The sequence below is a fragment of the Corvus moneduloides genome, chromosome 6, assembly GCF_009650955.1.
Source record: "Corvus moneduloides isolate bCorMon1 chromosome 6, bCorMon1.pri, whole genome shotgun sequence".
Taxonomy (NCBI): domain Eukaryota; kingdom Metazoa; phylum Chordata; class Aves; order Passeriformes; family Corvidae; genus Corvus; species Corvus moneduloides.
This window is the reverse complement of record NC_045481.1, coordinates 63,633,487-63,656,231: the sequence shown is the minus strand read 5'-3', so window position 1 is coordinate 63,656,231 and position 22,745 is coordinate 63,633,487. Positions and strand designations below refer to the sequence as shown.

General features: G+C 62.3%; 3 protein-coding genes across 5 annotated transcripts; 1 reads left to right on the top strand and 2 right to left on the bottom strand.

Moving 5' to 3' along the window:
- Window positions 1-1,946: 1,946 nt before the first annotated feature.
- On the bottom strand, window positions 1,947-7,995 carry LOC116445385. 3 transcript variants are annotated; one of them, XM_032111969.1, is made up of 4 exons: window positions 7,906-7,995; window positions 5,909-7,708; window positions 3,685-3,772; window positions 1,947-2,902 (listed from the first exon to the last, which is right to left on the bottom strand). In XM_032111969.1, the coding sequence occupies exons 2-4, from the start codon at window positions 6,369-6,371 to the stop codon at window positions 2,707-2,709; spliced, it is 747 nt and encodes a 248-aa protein (XP_031967860.1). In that variant the 5' UTR covers window positions 6,372-7,708; window positions 7,906-7,995; the 3' UTR covers window positions 1,947-2,706. The 3 variants fall into 3 exon arrangements, with proteins under 3 accessions (XP_031967860.1, XP_031967862.1, XP_031967861.1); XM_032111971.1 differs by adding an exon at window positions 4,883-4,975 and having other exon boundaries at window positions 5,909-7,953; XM_032111970.1 differs by lacking the exon at window positions 1,947-2,902 and having other exon boundaries at window positions 3,724-4,975; window positions 5,909-7,953.
- A 183-nt stretch (window positions 7,996-8,178) lies between these two features.
- On the top strand, window positions 8,179-10,648 carry MPEG1 (macrophage expressed 1). Its single transcript, XM_032111820.1, has one exon. It carries the CDS (start codon window positions 8,272-8,274, stop codon window positions 10,426-10,428), a length of 2,157 nt encoding a protein of 718 aa, XP_031967711.1. The 5' UTR covers window positions 8,179-8,271; the 3' UTR covers window positions 10,429-10,648.
- Window positions 10,649-11,021: 373 nt separating this feature from the next.
- Window positions 11,022-19,259, bottom strand: DTX4 (deltex E3 ubiquitin ligase 4). The gene is made up of 9 exons (XM_032111836.1): window positions 18,983-19,259; window positions 15,952-16,666; window positions 15,053-15,114; window positions 14,751-14,912; window positions 14,580-14,641; window positions 14,167-14,319; window positions 13,332-13,493; window positions 12,962-13,051; window positions 11,022-12,712 (listed from the first exon to the last, which is right to left on the bottom strand). The coding sequence occupies exons 1-9, from the start codon at window positions 19,191-19,193 to the stop codon at window positions 12,479-12,481; spliced, it is 1,851 nt and encodes a 616-aa protein (XP_031967727.1). The 5' UTR covers window positions 19,194-19,259; the 3' UTR covers window positions 11,022-12,478.
- Window positions 19,260-22,745: the final 3,486 nt, after the last annotated feature.

The following is a 22,745-nucleotide window of genomic DNA, read 5'->3' as shown; positions in this document are numbered from 1 at the left end:
CCTCCCGGGACCCCCTCCTCCGGAGGGGGCCCACCCCACCCCACCCCCCCGGGACCCCCTCCTAAGGAGGGGGCCCACCCTACCCCAACCCACCACCCTCCCTGAAACCCACCCACTCCCCCCGGGACCCCCTCCTGAGGAGGGGGCCCACCCGACTCCAACACACCCCCCTCCCCGAAACCCACCACCCCCCCGGGAACCCCTCCTGAGGAGGGGATCCCCAGTGTGATGTGTGGAAAGCCGGAGCCCCGGCGCTGTTTTTGTACTGCACGGGGGACCCGCCGAGCGGGTCCCCCGTGCGAGGCTCCAGCGAGGGCAGGGGCGCCGGGCTCCGGCCCTCTGGGCTTTATTCTCCGGCGCCCCGAGCCCCGCGGCTGCGGGGGAAAGAGGGAAAGGGGAGGGATGAGATGGGGTAGGGAGAGGAGTCGGGGTGGGTTGGGGAGAACGAGGGGGGAAGGGAAAGGCCGGGTGAGGGGGAGGGATGATGGTCAGAGGAGGGGGAAGAGAGGGGAGTCGGGTTGGGGAGCGGGGTACGGAAAGGGCAGAAAGGAGGGGTGGGGGGGTCGGGGATGCACAGGGGAGCAGGGAGAGAGGGTGGGGGGCGCTGGGGAGAGGGCAGGCGGGGGGCTGGGAGAGACAGGGAGGGTGTGGGGGAGAGAGAAAGAAACTGGGGGGGTAGGAAAGAGGTGATAAGCGGGGGAAGAAGGAGGAGGAGAAGGGCAGGAGAAAGAGGGGGAAGAAAGAGGGGGAAGAAAGAGGGGGAGCCCGACCCGGCCGCAGCCTCCCCGAGCTCTGAGGGAGCAAATGGCGGCGGGGGCGATTTCGGGGGCTTAAATCACCTCGGCCCCGCCCTGCGCAGCCGCCCTGGGACCCCGCGCACCTGTGCGGACCCCGCCCCGCGCACCTGAGCCGGGCCCGGCCCCGCCCCTGAAGCCGCGCCCTCGGCCCCGCTCGGCCCCGCCCGGGACCGCCCCAGAGCCCCGGCCCCGCCCGGCCCCGGGGCCCGCCCTGCCCGGCACGGGGGCGGCTCCATCGCTCGGGGCCCCGCCCCTCTCTCCCGGGCCGGACCCGCCCCGCGCACCGGGGCCGCACCGGGGCCGCTCCCGGGACCGGGACGGGGAGAAGTCGCTCCGGCTCCTGCCGGCGGCCGCTGCGGGTCCCGGGCGGTGCCGCCTCTCCCCCGGCGGGATCGGGGCTGGGATCGGCACCGGGAGGAGCCGCTCCGGGACGGGCGCTGGGGCCGAGCCCGGCGCTGCCGCTCCTGCTCCGGCCGGCTCTCCGCGGGGAGCCGGGGCTGTGCCGGCGCCCGGGCAGCCCCGGGATCCCGAGCCGGGCCCGACGCGCCGGGCCGGGCTCCGCTCCCAGCCCTGAGCCCCTCCCGGAGCCCGCCTTGGGCCCCACGACGCGGCCCCGGGCTCTGCCGCCAGCCCCGGACGCGGCGCTGAGTCGCTGCTCCCGAGCTCTGCGTGGGGCCGGCGAGCCCGGCTTCGGGCTGTGCCTGAGGCAGGACTCGGAGCCCAGAGACACAGACTCGCCCTGGCCCGAAGAGCCCACTTTGAGCATCAAAACACGGCACTTGGCCTTTAATTCAGGGCCAGCAAAACGCAGCACTTCCGTTTCTCTTTGTGAGCCCGAACACACAGGACTCGCTCTCTTCCTCAAGCCCTGAGAACAGGATTTAGTCACTGTTTCTGAGTCCCAGCTCTGGCCATACCAGCCTGCTCTCAGGACTCCACAGTGCAGGATTTAGTCTCTGCTTTTAAGCTCTGCGCCTGCTTTTGAGCCCCCGAAACGCAGCACTGGGTCTCTTTTTGTGAGCCCAAAACCGCTCCTGTCCCTCGGGTTCGGAGCCCCCAGAAGTGCCCGGGGCCATGGCTGGACCCCAGCTGGGCACCAGCAGCCGCTCCCTCACCCCCCGTGGGATGGGGAAGAGACCAGAGACAAAATTCCAGCTCAGAACAGTTTAATAATGGAAACCAAGACAAATGCAATCATTTGAGATTAATGACAACACATAGTAACAGTGAGAGCAACAAGAGCAGTGGTAACAATAATGAACAGGAGACAGAGAAAATCCCCTCCACACCCCCCCCTTTAACATTATAAATCCAAAATTTAATCCAGAGCAACACAAACTCCCACTGTGGGGCATTTCCATATTCCTGTTGCTTTCTCTGTGTTCTGTCCTGGGGATTTGTGGACTGAGGGAGGCACTGGCTGCTCCTCTGGCCAAGGGGAAGGCTCCTGTGCTATTGCCATGAAGAGAACACCTGGAATTACTGTCCTGGGAGCCCAGTCCGGTCTTTCCAGTGACTGGGGGGCACCCAGAGGGTCTTTACATGAAATGAAAATGAGACCCCGGCCCAATGCACTGACAGCAGGATTGGACACTCCTGGCCAAGGTGACCAGTCCGTGGGAGTCGGACCGGTGACCATCCAGGGGGGATTTTAAGTTGGAGACTTAAAATCAGAAACTCCAATTCTTTCTGGCACCTCTTGCTTAAATGTTTCCCTGATGGAAGACATCAATTAATATTTTTATTGACCAGATTGCCAAAACGAGGGAAAAACAATCAGCATTCCCTGAACACCTCCATCACTTCCACAGCCATCTGCAACCAGTGGCCAATGGTCAGGAGCTTGCCCGGAACAGGCTTGAGGGGTGCTATTAAGTCCATTATTCCCAAGGTTTGAATGATTCTGGCATTATCCCCTCATGTCCCTGAGTGTGCCAGAAACCCCAGAGCTCCAGGAGCTGCAGGCAGGTGTTTTTCCTTCCCGCCTTTTTGGGAGTGTGGGTGAAGGTCTCCTTCTCTGTCCAGCTCTGGGGGTTGTCCTCGCCGCAGAGCCCACACTGACCCTTGGCCTTGTTGGAGCCAATTCCCTTGTCATGGCCCATTTGCTACAGAAAAATGGGAAAGTGCCCAGTCAGCCCCAGCTCCAGTCAGGAACGTCTCAAACAGCACCATGGGGTGCTCCTCTTGCTCTGGAAAGGAAGCCAGGATGAGCCCAATCCCCAGGGGCTGTGCAGGGGCTCCCTGGGGAACAGCACTTCTATTACCGCAGGCCGAGGCCCTAGGGTACATCACCGTGTCCCGCAGCCGTAGGGAGGAGGAGGAGAGAAGATCCAGCAGGCAGGAATTGTGCAGCAAGATTGATTAATTATTTTACAAACTCTTTTATAGACTTCTTTCTTCACAGTCTAATTGGACAAAGGATCAGCCACCCCTTGGGGTGATTGGCTAAAATCCTAAAACATCCATTGTCAAAATATTTTTCTACTGTACCATAAACAAGACTTTTCAAGGTTGCAGGTGGCTTGGTTGTTTACATTCCCTGATACCTCTTCTGTGAGAGAGAAAAGTCTCTCACAGATTTAGAAAATAGCAAGAAAATCCTCGCTAGCAGCATTTTTGCATCTACACACTTCAGTTTTTCAGCCAAGGGCTTTTCCTGGTCCCTTGAGGCACAGGATGAGCCATACATTTGTCTCTCCTTTCTCATTCACAGGCCGAGGTCCTGCTCTTTTTGCCCTCCCTCAGGGTCTGCATTTTGCCAGTGGGATTTTCCCGCTTTTCAGTAGACCAGGGATCATTCTCCAGTGTCTCCAGGAAATTTCCAGAGCTGACCCATTCCCGATTACAGAGCTCAGGACAAGGGAAGAACAAAGGTTTTAGCACTTACCATCTTTCATTTTCCTTTCCCACAACAACTCGCTCTGGCTCTTCCCATTCCAGAAAGTTCCTTGTCTTTGTTTCAGCCTCAGAGGATTCTGTGAGAAAATTTCACACCCACAAATCAAGATCCCACACCCAGAGGCTTGTCCATGAAGGTGGAGCAGCACTGGCTGCTCCTGTGAATTTCCTCCATGCACACAACATAAAAACCATTGCACCACTTCATAATTACCTTCAGCTGGTGCTGTAACAATGAAAAACTGATTTTCCACATCCAGAGGCAGGACATTTTCCAGTTGAGGCTGTGAGACCTTAAACTGCACATTTATCTGGGGGCTGTGACAGGGATTCCAGCACGGATTGAGCCTTGTGTGTGTGCAAACTCAGCATGGGACTGGGCAGGTTTTCACTGGGGGAAGGTCTCACTTTATTCCTTGGCAGCTTTTCTCTGGAATATTAATGAAGAGGGAGGCCTTGTCCTTAATCCAATTACCCCAAGGCAGCAAGTTACTGTTTCTTGTTTACCAGCTACGAACAAAACTGGGAGCAGCACTGAAAAGTTGGGAGCTGCTGCTTCACCACACGGTGTCAGCAACAGAGAGAAAACACAAGATGTGTATCCAAAAACAAGGATGAAATGATTCCTCCTGCTTTTAGTGGGATCAGGGCTTATGCTGCCCTGGAATGACAAAGAACTTCTCCCTCAGCCCCCCAGAGAGCCCTCAAAAAGCCAAAGTGCAGCAGGGAAGGAAGGAAAGGCACTTGCTGGGGACAGCACAGCTCCAGCTGCTCATGGGGACTGGGAATGACTCTGGAGCCAAAAGCCCCTTCCCAGGCTGGAGGGGCTTGCCTAAAGCACCACCTCTGGGAAGCAAAGGGCTATGGAAGAAATGGAGTGGGAATTTACAATAGTAGTAATAGCAGCAATAATAGTAATAACAGGGAAGAGCAGCAAAGGATGACACAAAAACAGGGAGTGGGGGCTGCACTTGGATACATGCAGGCAGGGTTGGGCCCCTTCTGAAAGCTTCAATCCCTGTTTTTCAGAGACTCAATCAGGGATAATGACATTTTCACAAAGCTCTCTTAAGGCACATGAAAACCCAAGCAAGAAAATGGAATCAAACCCTTTGTTCCACTGGCCTCACGCCCCAAATTCCAACGGGACAGACAAGTCCCTCTCCTCGCAAGGCAACGGCTCCTACCTGGATCTGTGCCTTCCCCAGCCTTTGGTGGCCGCTGTCTCCATCCTCCCACACCTCCTCATCTTCCTCCTCAGCAGGCCTGGCTTCCTCATCCTGCAGAGCAAGCACAGGGACACTCACCAGCCTGCTCATCCCAAACCTGGGCAGCAGGGATGGACTGCTGGGACCCCCTGGACAGTCACCCCTCTGCTGGGCACCATCCCTGCTCTGCAGTCCATTCCCGTTCCTGGCCTGGCATCTCCTTTGAATGGGATGTTAAACCACAACCACTTGCTCTGCTGGCTTTTGGGACATCAGAGACTCCCCCAAGGCAGTGGACAAAGCTCCTGTTCCCACAGCCTCTGCCTCCCAAAGCCCTGCTAGGGCCAGGCAGAGCAAGGGAAACCCCTCAGTTCCTGCTGGAAATTTCCTCTTGTGCCTGTAAACCCAGGGAAATCGTGGCTGCCCCATCCCTAGAAATGTCCGAGGCCAGGCTGGATGGGCCTTGGAGCACCCTGGGCTAGTGGATGGAATGGCAGGGGATGGAACGAGGTGATCCATAAGGCCCCTTCCATCCCCAACCATTCCGCAAGTCCAGGATGATTCCATGACCTCTCCATGCGTTCATTTTGCATTGTTTCTTCTCCAATTTAAATTCTCAAATTTGTTCATTTGTTAAAGGAATTTGTTAAAGGAATAATTTTTAAATTATACCAGGAATAAAAAGGGAAGCATCAAACATACAAGAATCATTCCTACACCCACCAAACCACTCTTAACTGGAAGCTTATTCCCTCATCTCTGCCCTTGTTTTGCTTTCCTGGAAAACCTTGTGATCCCAGAGTCTCTCAGAGCGATGTACTGGCATTACTGGAAGGTTTGCTCTCTCAGAGAGCCAGTGGGGTTTACAGCACTTGTTCCTCTGCATCTTTATCCTTTAACCAGCTTTCCCTCCGCCGGGACACCGGGTCCCCCCGCTTCCCCCGCCCGCTCCCTCCCCGGCCCGTCCCCGCCGTCCGCTCGGGGCTGTCCCCGTTCCCCGCTCACCTCCGAGCCCGGAGCAGCCGCCCCGGTGTCCCCGGCCCGGCCGCGCTGCTCCCCGCGCTCCCCGCCACTGCCGCTCCCGGTTCCGCGCCTGCGCTCCCGGCACAGCGGCCGCGGGTCCTGCCGGGAGCGGCCCCGGGAGCAGGACCCGGCCATGGGCCCCGCACGGCCGGTCCCGGTCGTTGTCCCGGTCGTTGTCCCGGTCGTGGTCCCGGTCCAGCTCCACGTGCCGGTGCCGGTGCCGGCGGAGCCGCGGGAAGCGCCGCGGGCGCTCGGAGCTGCAGTACCGGGTGTGCCCACAAGGCGGCAGCACTGAGGTGTAGAGGTCACCGCGCATGCGCAGGGGTTTTAGGGGTGCCGCTAAAACCCTAATTTCAATCCCATCCCAGATCCCAGATTTCGGGTGCTCCAGCGGGAGGAGAGAGAAAGAACTCGGAATACACAGAGCTGTTTCTAGGTCCTTCATACAGATCACCTTGTCTAACTTTTTCAAGCCCTTTATTTTTCATTTTTATGCATGCACTTTGTATTTTTAGTTTCAAACCCTATGGATCCATATTCAGAATTCCTTATAGTCTAAAATCTTGTCTATAATATCGCAGATTTATCTTGAAATAAATTAATAGTATTTTTCAATATATGTATAAATAAGAATCCTTACACTTTCTACTATTTTACACATAAATGAATTTTCAGGCATTTTGGAGCTATGACCTCCCTTTTTTGGGGGGTTCCCCCCTCGCTCCCCCACCACAGACATTGGGGTTCCCCAAATGATACCATCACCCCCCAGACTCGTCCACCTCTCTTTTTCCTCGCCCCCCAGAGAAGGCACAAAACGAATCCAAGTGCACTTACCAGCAGCTCAGTGCTTCAAGCATGCGGGCGTCCCCCACAAAAAAAGGGGGGAAAAGTCGAGGCCAGGGCAACCCCGCACAGTTCTGGAGTCCCCTCAGCTCCAGTGCCACAGGCCAGCAGCTGCCCCACGGCACAGGAAATGTCCCTAAGGACGGTGTCTCGTCTCCCCCTCAGGCTCCACCGTGTTCCCTCTCCAGGCAGTCCAGGCAGTGGACTCTCCCGTTCCAGGAGATGTCTGATCCCTTCCCTAGGCTGCCGCTGCAGGGAGATCTCTGGAGGCTGCCAGACCCGGCAGGGCCATGACGGCATCTGCATTCCCAGAGCCAGCCGCCGGCTCCGGCCCTCGCGCCACTGCTGCACCTCAGGCCCAGCCAGGGGAGCTGAAATCAAGCCTGGAACTCTCAAGAGTAAACTGGCAGCACAACCACAAACCTCCCTCACTTGAGAGTAAAGAGGTGTCCCTGTATTTACACACATCCAGGAGCAGTACTGCTCTAGAGCAGTCTTGGATTTACTTTTTTATCAGTTGAACTGGCACAGCTGCCCCCTGATGCCATTAAATTGTCCATCCCCACAATCCCTGGTTACCCTTGGCCGTGGGGTTTTTGCTGTCCCACAGTCGGGAGGGATGACACCGCTGAGAGCCAGCTGCACTGCCCGGGAGAGATGCCAGGGGACTGATGGGGATCTCACCACTGGAAGCAAGGCGGGAACAGGCTAATTCAGAGCACCTCCTCAAAATACTGGGGGAAAAACCTGAACCGTTCCACTGCCCCCATGGCACAGTGGGTAGGTTTTAGGTGAGGTGACCGCACAGCCTGCGCGTCCCAGTGCAGACGAGAATCCCCGCACCAGGGTTTTCCAGCTACACCAGGGGCTTGAGCCGGCAAGGACGTCCGCAGCGGTGTTCCTGTTATCCCTTCGCCTGCCACTCCTGGCGTTATCCTGCCGAAAAAACACAGGCACCTACGGCCCCTCTGCCTCCATCACAGCTCTCTCTTCAGCCTCCTCCCAGGCAGAAGTGTCCTGGAAAGAGGAACGCAGGAGCAAAACCAGGGGAAGTGAATCTATCTATATGGAAGGAGTCACAGTTATCACGGCAGAAACTTCTTTAACCGTTTGTTCTCCAAAACTTGCAGCACCTGCCCTGTGCCGCTGAAGCTGAAGCCCAGCCGGCTGGGCAGCGCTGGATCGGTATCCTCAGCACCTGTGGCTCGGCATTCCCAAGCAGGAGCTGCTTTCCCCAGCTGGTGACACTGCAGACCCTGGCAGAAGGATGGGAGGGGGGTGGAGGAGGCTGCAGAGGGCCCCAGTGCAGATGTCGGGGCTGAGGGAGGGGCAGACACCTACCTTCCTGCTCCCCACCCCCTGGCCTCAGCTTCCACTCTGTCATTTCTCACATGCCTCAGCTCTCACTTCTCCTTTCCCTTTTGCCGTTTCCCTCAGCCAGCTCATTTTCCCAGCTCCTTTCCCACCGCTCGGACTGGTGAGGGCTGGGGCGTTCAGCCATGGGCTGGGGGCTCTGGGGGGTATTGCTCACCTGGGCACTGCTGGCACGGGTGACAGGGGCTGGGCAGCCCCAGGAGCTCTCCTCCTCTTCGGGGTTTGGGGCGTGCGGCAGGACCTTGAAGCTCCCGCGGCTGGAAGTTCTGCCGGGGGGGGGCTGGGATAACCTCAGGAATTTGGATATGGGCAGAGTCATCAACCTGGGCTACTCGCAGTGCAAGACCACAGAGGATGGATCTTACATCATCCCAGATGAGATCTTCACTATCCCCCACAAGCAGAGCAACCTGGACATCAACTCCGAGATCATCGAGTCCTGGAAAGATTACCAGAGCGTCACCTCTGCCTCCATCAACCTGGAGCTGTCCCTCTTCTCCGCCATCAACGGCAAGTTCTCCAGCGACTTCCACCGCACCAAGACCCACCACGTGAGAGACCAGGCTGTCACCACCCGGGTGCAAGTCAGGAACCTGGTTTACACTGCCAGGATCGACCCTGAGGCGGCCCTGGACAAGGGCTTCAAGAAGCAGCTGCTGACCATCGCCAGCCACCTGGAGAACAACCAGACCCAGATGGCCGACTTTCTGGCCGAGGTGCTGGTGCTCAGCTACGGCACCCACGCCATCACCTCCGTGGACGCAGGAGCCACCTTGGTACAGGAGGACCAGATCAAGGCCACCTTCCTGAAGGACAGCTGGGCCACACGGAGCGCTGTCACTGCCTCGGCCGGCGTGGCCTTCCACAGCATCATCAGTGCGGGAACCAAGGAATCCCTGGATGTCAGCTCTGGCTTCACCAAGCAGTACCTGGAGAACCGCACCAGCTCCCGGGTGGAGAGCATCGGTGGGACTCCTTTCTACCCAGGCATCACCCTGAAGACGTGGCAGGAGAGGATTCAAAACCAGCTGGTGGCCCTGGACCGCTCGGGGCTGCCCCTGTTCTACTTCATCAAGCCCAGCACGGTGCCGGAGCTGCCGGCGCCCACGGTGCGGAGGGTGGCCCGGCGGGTGGAGCTGGCCATCCGCCGCTACTACACCTTCAACACCGCCCCGGGCTGCACCGACACCTCCTCGCCCAACTTCAACTTCTACGCCAACACCGACGACGGCTCCTGCAAGGGCACCATGGCCAACTTCACCTTCGGGGGAGTCTTCCAGGAGTGCGTCGGCCTGGCCGGCCCCGACACCGCCGTGCTGTGCCAGGCGCTGGAGCAGAGGAACCCCCTCACCGGGGCCTTCTCCTGCCCCGCCGCCTACGCCCCGGTGCTGCTGGGCATGCAGGAGCGGGAGGAGGGTCACAGCCACCTGGAGTGCCACAACAAGTGCACCCTGGGCATCTTCTGCCACCGCAAGTGCCAGGACGTCTTCTGGCTCTCCCGGGTGCAGTTCAGTGCCTACTGGTGCGCTGCGAGCGGGCCGGCGGCCCCAAACTCGGGATACCTCTTCGGGGGGCTGTTCAGCACCCACAGCGCCAACCCCATCACCGGAGCCCAGTCCTGTCCCTCGGGCTACTTCCCGCTGAAGCTCTTCGGCGAGCTCAGAGTGTGCGTGAGCCAGGATTATGAGGGGGGGGCCGCGTACGCGGTGCCCTTCGGGGGCTTCTTCAGCTGCCAGGCGGGGAACCCCCTGGCCGGGCAGCACCAGGGCACGGCCGAGGACCCCCACGCCAAGGGCTGTCCCCCGGGCTTCAGCCAGCACCTGGCGCTCATCAGTGACAGCTGCCAGGTGCAGTTCTGCGTCCAGGCCGGGCTCCTCACGGGGGGCTCGCTGCCGCCCGCCCGCCTGCCCCCCTTCACCCGGCCCCCCGCCAACCTGCCGGCCGTGGACACGCTGCTGGTGCGGGACGGGGACAGCACCTGGGTCAGGGACGGCCAGAGCCACGTGTGGCGGCTGGCACGGCCGGACGAGGCCCGGCACGTGGCCGAAATGGTCCGGGACCGGGGGCTGTCAGGGGGAGAGGTGGCTGGAGTCACCGCGGCCGTGCTGGCAGGGCTGGCCACCGTCCTGGGGACAGCGTGGTACGGCCGCCGGCGCTGCAGGGCCAGGGGCTACCGCGCGCTGGGCACAGGGGACAGCCCGGCCCCCGCCAGCCCCGAGCACTGCACCGTGCTCAGCGTGGGCGAGGGGTACCAGCAGGAGCCGGAGGGCACGGTGCCCTGAGCACCCCCTCCCCTCGTCCCCAAAGCCCCAAACCCGCAGGAAAAGGAGGGAGCGGAGCGGCCCCGCGGAGGGTTATCGCCCAAATCCTGCATGCTGCAAGCTGCAACCCCCGTCTCCATGTATATCTATCGGGATAGATATACACACGCATGCAGAGAGGCACGGAGCAGTTTTATTTCAGCCAGCAACTCATCGTGTAGTCAACAGAGCATTAAAAAAAGGAAAAAAAAAAAGTCACGTCGTGGAAAGACTTACTCACAGTAAGAGCCATCGGGCTGGCACCGAGGAGGACGGGGGAACCCTCCCCTTCCTCGCCCAGAGGGTTTTGCATAGCTCCAGACAGGCTTTGTCCGCACTGGGGAAAACCCAGGGCTTGCGTGGAGGAGAAACCACACCGCTGAGAGCCACCCAAACAGGGGCGTGTGCCTGGGGAAAGAGGGTTTTTCCCTTGAGGTAGAAGATAACAACCCACGCTGAGGGTGGCTGGGGACAGGTCGCTGCAAAGCGCCATCAGGGGGACTCGGGGCGCGCCTGGCCCTGCCCACAGTGGCCCTGGCTCGCCTGGCCACACAGATGACTGACAGAAGACAACAGAGAGGCCAGGCCGTGCAGGGACCGCCAGAGTCCCCTGCCATCCGCTTTATTGACCCCCAGCCCCTCCGCGGGGTGGCCACGGGGGTGACGGACCCTCCAGACCACGGAGAGGAAAAACAGCAACAACAACAGAACGATGCACAGCAGGATGGGCCCCCCCTCCCGCCAGCACAGAGGGGCAGGGACCCCCCAGCACCCAGCACAGGCGGCTCCGAGAAGCCCCACGAATCCCTGGTTTGGGATGGAAGGGACCCACAGACCCTCTCGTTCCTAACCCCTGCCCTGGGCAGGGCCATCTTCCACCAGCCCAGGGCTCTCCAAGGCCCAGTCACCCCAGGGGACTGGCAGGGACCCCCAGAGCCTTGGAACACACTTCCCCCACCCACATCACCCACACTCTCCTACCCACGCCACCCTTCTGGGCCAGCCCACGCCAACCCCTCAGCAGCCACCTTCCCCTCCAGACCCCCCCGAGGCCTCTCTGGGTGCAGGAAGGGGGACAGTTCTCACCCCACCTCCACCTGGCCCCATGGGGACCCACAGGTGACAGCCCTCCCGTGGGGCAGAGCCCTGCCGGGGTGGGGGGGCCCCACAAACCCTTGTCCCAACCCCGAGCACCACCGTGCCCAGCCCCGGCCTGGCTGCAGCACCGCGTTCTCCCAGGCTGCCTCCCCAAACGCCCCCCCTATATGTACATATATACGACAAAACCCCAAAACACGAGGTATATAGAAATTCCAACGCGGGGACGCCCCCATACGAACAGTTCAAGGAACCCACTGCGGGGGGCTGGGATGTCACTGTCCCGACCCCCTCCTCCTACCACCCGCCAGCCCCTCCCTGGCCCGCAGAGGCGGGGGCAGCCCAGACAAGGGGACCCTGCAGGGCACAGCTCAGACACAGCCAAGAGGAGCAGGGGGCACAGGGCTGGGGGGAGCCAAGGCAGCCCAGGGACCCCCCAACCTCCACGGACACGGGAGACCGGTGGGGAGGTACCGGACAGAACGAACAAACAAACGAACGTCAGAGGGACGAGGCAGGGCAAGGGGGACTCCCGCGGCCCCAGCTCCCACCCCGAGCCAGGTCCCAGCCCCAGGCGGGTGCCAGGGGTGCTGGGTCAGGCTGGGACCGGCACAGGTGAGGAGAGAGGGGAGCCTGGCACCCCCCAAGCCCTCAGCACAGTGGCAGCAAGGACAGGACACCATCCAGAGGGGTGGCCAAGCCAGCCTGAAGCCCCCCAGCTGTGTGTGGGGATGTTCCCGCCCTGCAGGAGTGAAGGGGATGGCCAAAAGGACCTTCTCCCACATTCCCAGCCAGCCCGGGGCACTGCGCGGCTGCCACTGGGAGCAGGGGGCTCCAGGTGTGCCCTGAAAAGCCCCCAGGCAGGTATCTCCAGCAGCTTTATCCTGGCGGGTGCCGGCACAGGCAACCCTTTCCTTGCCTCCTCGCCGCGGTCTCAGTCTTTCTCCTGCGCCAGGCTCTCCTCCGTGATGCCCTGGGCCGCCAGCTCGGCCAGGACGTTGTCCAGGTAGTTGATGTCGGGGTAGCCGTGGCCAGTGAGGTTGGAGCCGAACTCCGTCTTGTGGTGGATCTCGTTCCAGATCACCGTGTCCGACTCGCCCGTGGTGCTGGAGGTCCCGATGGCGAAGATCAGGCGCCGGTCCCAGGCCACCAGCAGCAGCTTCAGTACCTGCGGAGGCCGGGAACGGGGCAGGCAGCAAAGCGAGCGCGGCAACGCGAGCGACCCGCAGGCAAGGCCTCCCGGAGCGTCCCAGCCCAGCCTCCCGCCCCAGCCAGAACAGAGGGACCAGCCTGCACGGGAAGGTCACGGGGCTCCCGCAGAGCCTGCTGGATGGGGCTGCAGGGAAAACCTCCACCCACATTCCCCCTCTTAAGCCATGTTTGCTTTTCCCACCCTGGCACACCTTGGCCAGCTCACCTTCCTGCCCTTCTCACTGTCTGGCAGGTAGCAGTGCCGGGGGAAGCCACGGGCCGTGAAGCTCTTCCCAGGGTTTGGATGTTCCGGTCCCTGCGATGTGGGAAGTGGGAGAAGAAAACCCTTTTGGAGCTCAAAAGGATGCTCTGGGCATCCCCCAAGCCTTGGTGGGCACTAATGGCCACCACCACCCCCCCCCCGCTCCACCAAGCAGACAGGGACAGCACTTTGACGCAGATACACCCCAGACTTCCCACAACATCCTTATGGACGAGCAGCTCCCGAGTCAAGGCACGAGCTGTAGCGTGACCTGGGGGGGATTCAGCAGCGACAAGGACCAGCCCCCCCAGGTGATTTCCCCCCCCAGACCCACCTGCACCCCCGGGGGGATGTTGTAGATGATGCGGATGGTTTTGCAGTCGGCGTGGCCGGGCAGCGCGTGGGGGATGATGTGATATTCCATCTTCCCGGGAGGCTGCGTCCCCGTCTTCACCCCGTAGATGGTTTTGCAGGTGGGACACTGCAGACTCCCATCCTGAGAGCAGGAAAAGGGCCACACAGTGAAACCAGGATCCCCAGCACCGAGCCACGCCAGGCACTGAGTCCCTGAGCAGCACTGAATGCTGTTTTAATTGGGAAAAGCATCATTTGAAGAGCTCTCAGGAAGCCTGGGACAGGGCTGGGAGAATTCACTACACAACTTCAACCAAAACCACGAGGTCTGCGTTTCTCTTCCCATCAGCTTTCCAGTCCTCATTGCTTTCCCTAGCTCTGATTTGGTGGCTTGTTTTGTTTTGTTTTTTTTCAAAGAGGGAAATACAATAAATATTGAAAATCTCCAAACAGTGCATTTCCCAGGGAGTGTCAAGCACGAGGGGTATTTGCAAAAACCCTCCCGTGGCTGGAGAAGCACTGCTTGACACCAGATTCCAGGTAGCTCTGCTCAAACATGCAGGGATCAAAGTCCACCCTGGGAAGGAAAACAAGCACACAAAACCGGGCATAGTGGGGGGAAACACACGTGCACAGCCCCGGGTTCTGATTTCGCACTCCCCAAGCGCTTGCTGCTGATAAAAACTAAACTCTGAGTCGGGGTAGGAGCTCACAGCCCTCCAGGGCAGCCGGGCTGGAGCTCTGTCCCGTGGAGAGCTCATGGAGCTCAGCTGAGGTGGCTGAGCTGGGGGTCCCCCAGGGCTGCACCCTCTCACCTTGTTGCCGTTGTTGTACATGGCCACCAGGCAGTGGAGGTGGAAGACGTGGCTGCACTTGACCAGCTTCCCCACGAGGTCAGGCTTCACGGCCGGCTGGGGCCCCTTGTAGCCAGAGGGGGCAGAGAGCCGCTCCATGCAGATGGTGCAGTCCTGTGCCGGAGGGGAGGACAGGGATCAGAGGGACGGGTGCTGATGGGCTGCGCTGCTCTCACCCAGGGACCGGCGCCCACCCCCGGGCCGGGCCACCACCCTGCAGCACACGGCCCCTCCTGGGGACAGGGCAGAGCCACGCAGGGCGGCGGCAGATCCCTGCACGTGGCATCGCTGGGTCCCCGGTGGCTCATCCCAGGGCAGAGCTCATCCCAGGGCAGAGCCCCCCGGACGCCCCGGCGCAGCCCCGCCGCTCGCACCTCATCCGGCGGATGCCGCACCTTCTGCAGGTATTTCTTCAGCACCTCCTCTGGGGTTTTACCTGCGGGAGAGCGAGAGTCAAAGGATGGGAGAAACCCGCTGCCAGGGGCGGCAGAGGGGATGAGGGGCACAGGGGAACCAGGAAGGGCAGGAGGGACAGTCTCTCCTACCCTTCTTGGCCTGTTTCTTGGTGGTCTTGCGACAGGAGTGGGAGATGCCGGGGATGGGCTGGATCTCGCTCTTGCTGACGGGCGGGGGGTGCAGCACCAGCTTGGGGGGCCGGGTCAGGCACACGGGCAGCCCGGCTGCGCTCATGAGGATCCCCGTGATCCCTGCGCAAGGAGGTAGCAAATGGCACCGAGGAAAACCAGGGACACCCCGAACCCCAGACGCTCCCCAAAACCCACCCCACTGGGGCTGTTTGTCCCCCCCACCCCGCGGGAACGAGCACCCGCTGCGGCCCCATCCTCACCTGCCAGTGCTGGGTTGACGGGGCTGGAGCCGGTGAGGTTCTTCACAGGGACCGTGGGGACCCTGAGGGGAGCCAGCAGAGACCACATCAGGATGGGCAGGAGGCACCCACCACATCCCCACAGGGCCCAGGGGCAACACAAGGGTTGCCCGAGCAACTGCACGGGCCCTGGCTGGAAACAGAGAATCCCCCGGTGGGGCAACGTGCCCCTCCCTGCCCCACCACCGCCTTTTCTCTGGCGCTTTAGAAACCCTGCCTGCATCTCCATTCATGGCCCCTTTTTGTCACAGCTCCCCGGGCCAGTCTGTTGTTTCTTTTCCTCTTTTCTCCTTATGGCCACGTCACTGCCACAGCTCTTTCCCCCCCCCGCCTCCCCTTGGGGCTCTCTTCCATGGGAAAGTTTCCCGGCAGGTCAGGAGCAGAGGGAAGGGGGAGGACGGAGAGGGAGAGGAAAGGGGCCAGGCTGCGACAGAAGGCTGCCGGCAGAGACAGACAAAGGGGAGAAACAGGCCCATTAAACGTCCACCCCATCACAAAAAAGTGTGTTTGGAGGGTGGGGGTCTGGAGGGACCCCTTCTCATGGGGCCTGAATGGCTTTTCTTTGGGCCTTTCGCAGTCCCCCACCCAACCCCTGACTCCAAGAGAAAGAGCAGCCCCAGCCTCTTCATTGAGATGCAGGAGCCACCCCATCCCTGCTCCAGTCCCCAGGCACCTGCGGGGAAGGCGAGGGGCCCGGCAGAACCCACCACCCTCCACGGGAGGTTGGGGACCACCGGGGCGTCTCCCACCAGGCTCAGGGGTGGCAGACCCCTGCGGCGGGGGCTGCGGCCCCTCTGTGCCCCGGGGAGGGAGGAAGGTCTGTGCCGGGCACCCCGTGGCCGGCAGGCAGCAGGACTCACCCGGAGGCGATGAGCACGCGGGACTGGGCGATGGCCAGGCGCTGCAGGTGGCTGCGGTTCAGGGTGCCGAGGCCGGGCCGGGGGGCTTTGCCGCTGCCCATGCCGGGGGGGCTGCCGGAGGCGCTGGCCGAGCTCAGGGCGGGCGTGCTGGCCGCCTGCCGCCGGCCACCCTGCGCCGCCAGCGGCTTCAGCGAGCCGCGCACCACGGCCACGCCGTCCGGCGCCTTCGGCCCTGCCGCGGGCAGCGGGGGCTTGGGGGTGGCCGGCGGCGCGGGGGCGGCTTTGCGGGGCTGCAGGGTGGCGGCGCTGGGGCCGGCGGTGGCTTTGACGCTCATGACCAGGAGGCACTGGGGACAGGTGCAGGCCGGGACCGGAGGGGCCGCCGCCGCCCCGGGGCTGGCCGGCCACGACTGCGACTTGGGCAGGGTGCCCGACACCAGCGGGTAGACCATGTCGAGGCGGCGGCGGACGCGGCGCTTGCGCTGGGTCTGCCGGTTGATCTGGCCCATGGTGGCGAAGTCGATGACGTAGCAGAAGCCGATGGCGCTCAGGTCCACCCAGGGGTGCTGCTTCTCGTAGGCGCGCTGGATGGTGATGCCCACGTCCATGTCGTAGGGTGTCCACGTCCCGCTGTCATTCTCCCACTCCCAGACGACTCCCTTGCCCGGCGCCGAGGACGGGTCGTAGTAGCTGCGCCGGACGGGCCGGATGGTGCCTGAGGGAGGGCGACAGACGCCGTCAGACCCTGGCGCCAGCACCCACCCGTGGGCAGGCAGCGAAACCACCCCAACCTGCCCCGCCGGTGCCGTTCCACACGGGGACAGCACGGCTTTCCGGCTCCGCTGCTGTCCCCGCCCTGCCCGGGGACTGGTGTGCCTCGGTTTCCCCAGAGGGCAGGGAGCCCCACAGCCTGGGGGAGGGCGGGGGGAACCCCCCGTGCAACTGGGCTGAAGGGAAGGGCAGATTTCACCCCCACTGGCCCACAGCCCCCGTGTGGAGCCACTCAGCCCTGATGGGGAAACACAGAACCGCAAGGCTTGGCTGCTCCAGCCTGTTCCCAGGGGCCTCCCGCGGGAGCCTGACGAAACCAGGCATTAGGGCACCCGAGCCCTGCAGTGCCTGTCTCCCTCTCACCTCTGGGCTGGAGCAGGTGAATGAAAGATTTGAGGGGCAGCTCCGAGCCCCCAGCAGTGACACACAGGGGCCCTCACGCACGTAGGGGAGCGGGGCTCGTGCCAGCCCCACCATCTGCAGCTGCCAAACCAGCCCGCAATGAAAACCCCCACTGTGGCACAGGGAAAATCCCTGGGAGGCCAAGCTAAGGAGTTCGAGCGGGGCCCCATGCCCAGCTCCCGCTGCCCCATCAGCAAACATCAGGAGTAGGATGAGAGCACAAAGCACCAAGGCTTTGTGCCCTGCATCCTTATTTTGGCTAGGCGTTTCCTTTCCCACCACTCCCAGTCAACTAGGACGCATTCAAAGCGTGGACACAAAATTTGCAAACTCCTGCCATAAGGAGAGAGCCTTCCTCTTTGGGACAGCTCACAGCAGGGCAGGGCAGGCCGAGCACGGCTGGGCTTGGTCCCAGGGTCCCATCCCGAGCATGTCACTAATGTCCAGAGGTGTTTTGGGTAACAGGTGGGACAAGCACTGCTGCCTCCAGGTCCTTCTGCAGAACTCCATGGCTGAGCCCAGCGTGAGGAACAAGAAAGCACTCAGAGAGAAGCAATAACAAGTCTGCTGCTTCGGCTTTTCACCACGTGTCCTGCAAAGCCTGCAAGAATTTCAGTCCCTTCTCACCTCCCCCCCCGCCCCACCTCTCCGCGGGGAGCAGCCGCCACCGCAGGTCCCGCAGGGACACGAGCGGGATAAGGAGGAAAAGGTGTTTATCAGCACCCTGCTAAGGGGCGTGGGGTGGAGCTACACCCCAGCCAAGCCAAGCCAAGCCAAGCCAAGCCACCCGCCCTGTCCTGCCAAGGGGCACCCGGGGCAGAAAAGCCGAGGGGAGCGGGGCAGTGATTTATCCTAATCCGGCGGCAGCATGCGGCATCTGGCGGTCCCCAGGCAGCAGTGTGGGAATGCTGTGTGTTCCCCCAGCCCCGCGCCGCCAGCCGGCCTCCCATTCAACAGGGGAAGAAAGGGAACAATAGCTATTCAGGGCCTGCCAGGGTCGCGACCCCCCCAAATCAGAGCTGTTTAATGACCCAAAATACCAACATCCCCAGCAACCCAGGGAGAGACAGAACAATCTCCCTTTCAGTCCTCCACCCTGGGCAACAATAGCCCTCAGAAGCTGGCCCCCAGCCCCCCTGCTCGCAGAGGTCCCTTGTCCCCACGCCCACGGGCAGGGGAGGGTCGCCGCCAGCCCCCAGGGCTGCTGGGGAAAGAGGGACAAAGGAGGGTGTCTGGGCGCTCTGCTGCACCCCAGGGACAAAGCACGCTGGCCATCACGGGGGCGCTGGGGGGGTCACAACCCCCCCATGCTAATGCCCTGCCACGGGTGCTTGTGCCCCGGACAAGCCCATCACGCTGGGGACCCACCCACCTGCCCGTGCCCTCCTCGAGCATCCCTCCACCTGCGCCGCTGCCCCGGGGCTGCCATCCCCCAGGGAGGGCAGGATCTGTCACCCAAGTGCCATTCAGCTCTAGGTCGATGGCGGCTCCGGGACAGCACAGAGGGAGCCGGGCACGGCCCTGGGAAGGGTGTGCAGGAGACGGGCTCCCCTGAAGGGAGAAGGAAAGGCCACGGGGTGGGTGCAACAGGGCACGGGGCGCTGCAGCAGCGAGGAGGGCGGGCAGCACGACCCCGGGGGGCGGGGGGGGGACCACGGATGCGTGGGCAGGACTGGGCAGCGAGGGCAGGGCGAGGACCTGGGGACCAGGTGGGAGGACATCGGGCGAGCCGGCATCGCGGCCGGGCGGTGCGGGAGCGGGCACGGCGGGGCCGCACGGCGCAGCCCCGGAGCGGGGGACACCGGGAGCCCCCCGCCCGCCCGCCCGCCCGGCCGTGCGGGCCGCGGGGCCGACTCACCGGTGTCCTGGCGGAACTGGTGCATGGACTGCAGGTCGATGATGTAGGGCGCCAGGCGGCTGTCGGCCTGGCCCAGCACCACGCTGCCGCCCGCCCGCGGCCCGGCGCGGGCCACCGCCTCGATGTGGTGGCTGACGGCCGGGCTGTAGGGCCGCCACCGCCCGTGCTCGTTCAGCCATTCCCACACCACCACGGCCGAGGCCAGCAGCATGGCTCCGCCGCCCCGGCCGCGGCCCCGGCTGGCTGCGCCGCTGCCGCCCGCCCCGGCGGCTCTCGCATGCTCGGCGCGGCGCAGGGCTCTGCCCGCCCCCGCCGGGGCCGGAGCCGCGCACGGCCGGGCCGCCCCTCGCCCCTGCGCGCACCCGCGGCGCCGCTCCCGGCCCGCTCCGCCCGGCCCCGCCCGCACCGAGCGCCCCGGGCCGGGGGCGGGGCCGCGCGGCGTCACCGCGCCCCGCCCGCCCCGGTGGCGGCGGCGGGGGGCGAGGGACCCTTCCCGCCTCTGTTCCTGTACCCTCATCCTGCGGCCCGGCACCTCCCGCTGTCCCTGTATCCCTATCCTGCACCCCGGGTCCCCCTGTATCTCCGCCCTGCTCCGCCGGGACCCCTCTCAATGTCCCTGTACCCCCGCCCTGCCCCCCTGGGACCCCTCTCAATGTCCCTGTACCCCCGCCCTGCTCCCCCGGGACCCCTCTCAATGTCCTGTATCCCTGCCCTGCCCCCCTGGGACCCCTCTCAATGTCCCTGTATCCCTGCCCTGCCCCCCTGGACCCCTCTCCATGTCCTGTATCCCTGCCCTGCCCCCCTGGACCCCTCTCCATGTCCTGTATCCCAGCCCTGCAGCCCGAAGACCCCCCTTCCCCCCATACCCCTAACCAGGTGTGCAGCCCAGGGAGCCCCTGATGCACACCCATCCTCGTGGGGACCCGCAGCCCCTGCCTGCCAGCGATGGGATTCAGGGTGCTGGTGGGTCACAGGGATCCTGCTGCATGTGCTGTGACAGAGAAATGTGGTCCAAGAGCTTCTTCAGGAAGTGGCCCCCTGAGCTGCCCTTGCCCGTGGCCCGTGACACGCAAAAATGGCTTCAAAGCCCAAAGCTGCCTCCTGTCTGAGGGGCACATGGGCCGTAGCCCCAGCTCCTGCACCCCAGCTCTCCCAGCTGCCTGCCTGGCTGCTCCCTGCTGTGACGTGGGCACCTCTGTGCTGTGGCAACCCCCGGACCGGAGCAGCGCTGGACTGCTGGCCCTTCCCTGCAGGCTAGGAAAACATTCCTGAGCTTGTTTTTCCACAGAGCCCCATAAGCAGCTTCCCAGAGCAGCCCTGAATGGCAGGATAGTGGTGACAGACTGGTCTCACCTCCTTTCATGCTCCTGTGCTCAGACACAGCAAACACTGATTTCCTTGGGTATTAGACACATGGACTTTCCTGGTTTGGGAGCACTGTACAAATTGCACCTGTGTCCCAGGTTTTGCAGCACCAGGAAATCCCCCAGTCCATGGCCCAACTCGGCTTGGAGGCAGCTCATCTCCAGGCAGGTGGCGAAGCTCCTCTCCCGCCAAACCTGTTTCCCAGGCACTGCCCATCCTGCCGAGCGCCTGCCAGTGGCGCTTGTGGTGAGAAACCATTAGACAGGATCCAAGGAGAGGAAAAAACGAAGGGATGAAAAGGGGGAAGGAACAGGTGGGGACTAACTGCGGTGATGCCAGCTGGCGGGCGCGGTGGTGAGAGAGGATGAGGTGAACCGCAGAAGTTCTCCTTTTTTCCAGCTCACACTTGGAGAGACACGCAGGGCTACGCTCGAGGCACACTTTCCTGCAAGGAGGGAGGGCTCCTGGCCCTTCCCAGGAAAGCAGCACAGCCACAGAGAGCCACTCCTCTGGGTTTTCACCTGTTCCTTTGAGGCAGACAAGTGCAGCCAAGGCCACGACGGGGAAACCCGGGGAAATCCTTTCCGCTGACTCAGGCAGGAGGAAAAGGCTTTCCTGCTATTAAAAAAGGAAAGTGTTGGTGAACATCCACCCACCCCCCCCAGCTCCAGCTCAGGATCAAGAAGTCAGGAGCCAGCACTGCAGTGCTGGCGTGGGACTGTGGGTGAAGCAGCGGGACCAGCACAGCTGAACCCCGCCGGCCTCTGGTGCCCCACGGGCAAGGGGCAAATCCATTCTCACCCTGCACCAAGGCCTGAGGTCAGGGAGCAGCCTCAGTCAGCTTGAAACCTTTCCAACCCCAACAAAGCATGCCCAGCCGCATGTTAAGCCCTAAAAACATTTATTATTTCGAAATTAAACACATCCATGGGTTGCTTTTGGTGGCTCCATCCCTGCTGCAATCTAGGAGCGCAGCCCTCCCTCCCCCCACCCCGCTTCCCTGTTCCCACCAGCACTGCCAACCATTTCTCTCTTCCCAAAGCACAAAGTTGGATGTTTTTGGGGGGTTCTCAGTTTGCAGGAGGCCATTGCAGGGGTCCTCAGCAGCATTAGCCACACGGGTACAACTGTCCTCCCCTCAAACTCCTAATTTCTGATTCCAAAATGAACGGCTTCAGTCTCCTTCAGCCACCCGGATCAGCTTCACTTCAATCCATGGCAAAGCAAATCCAAGAGCCTCCTGGCACCACGGGAGCTCGGCTGCCGGGCGCCCCTGTCCTCGCCAAATCACTTCACTGGTGATTCCCTCAGGGCTGCAGCTGAAAAACAGCATTAAAACCCAGCCAGCTCAGACGTCACCGCCTCTGCACGGCACGGTGGGGGCTGGCTGGCAGGGAAAGGCCGGGAGCCAGAGCCTCTTGCTCAGCCGGAGTGCGGAGGTTTGGATTAACGGATTGCTTTTTCCCGTTGCTTCTGGTTAGGGTGGCCATTCCCGAGCGTGGCGCCTGCTCCACAAACGCAGGTGCACCCAGCTGGCAAGGTAACAGGGAAGGAGTAAGGAAGGTTGCAAAAGCCCAGGGAAGTCCCTGGGGCAACACCATTGTCCACCTTGGGTCTCCGTTGCTGCTTCCATCCTGGAGTGCAAGTGCAGCACCGAGCTCAGCTCTCTGCCAGCAGCTGATGTGGGAGGATCGAGTTGCAGCCCTGGCCGGCTCCCAGGGACCTGAAGGTCACCTCGTACCCGGCCTGTGCCGCTGGAGAAAAGGAGTCTGTTCCCACCTGGTCGGGTGGTGAGGTTCAAGGACACCCTCCAGATGTCCGTGCCCCCCCGCAGGAAGGTGAGGAGGGTGTGAGCACCCAGCCACTGCTGAGCTGGAGGGTGCAAGGGGAGAAGAGCAAGGTGGCTTCAAGCATACAGCAGCAGGCAAGAAAAACACTTGTCAGAAAAGGGACTTGCTTTGACTAATCCTGAAAAAAAATAATGGCCATAAATTGTTATTCCTGAGCGCAGGGAAGCATAAAGATTGAAATAATCCAGTCTGAGCTGCCAAGCTGAGGGCAGGCAGTGAGTGGCAATGAAGAAGGTGTATGTTCTTCCTCTCAGGCATCACCCATAAAACAGTAGACCCCATCAAACCCCCCTTGCCCCAGCCCTGCGGCCCTGTGTGCCCCAATGTGGCCAGTGGGGTGGGCAGGATGGCCCTGAGGGCTCTGCCCCGGGCTGCTCTTTGTGCTCCCAGGGCCCCCGTGCCTGTGCAGACGCTGCTGGTGCTGGGGCAGGCGCTGTGCCCGGTGCTGTCCGCACCCGCCGCCACAAAGCCGCTTTGTGCGGGGCCAGCCGGGCATGTCTCCCGCCTCCTCCCCACTCCGTGGCCCCTGTCTCCCTCCATGCTGCCTG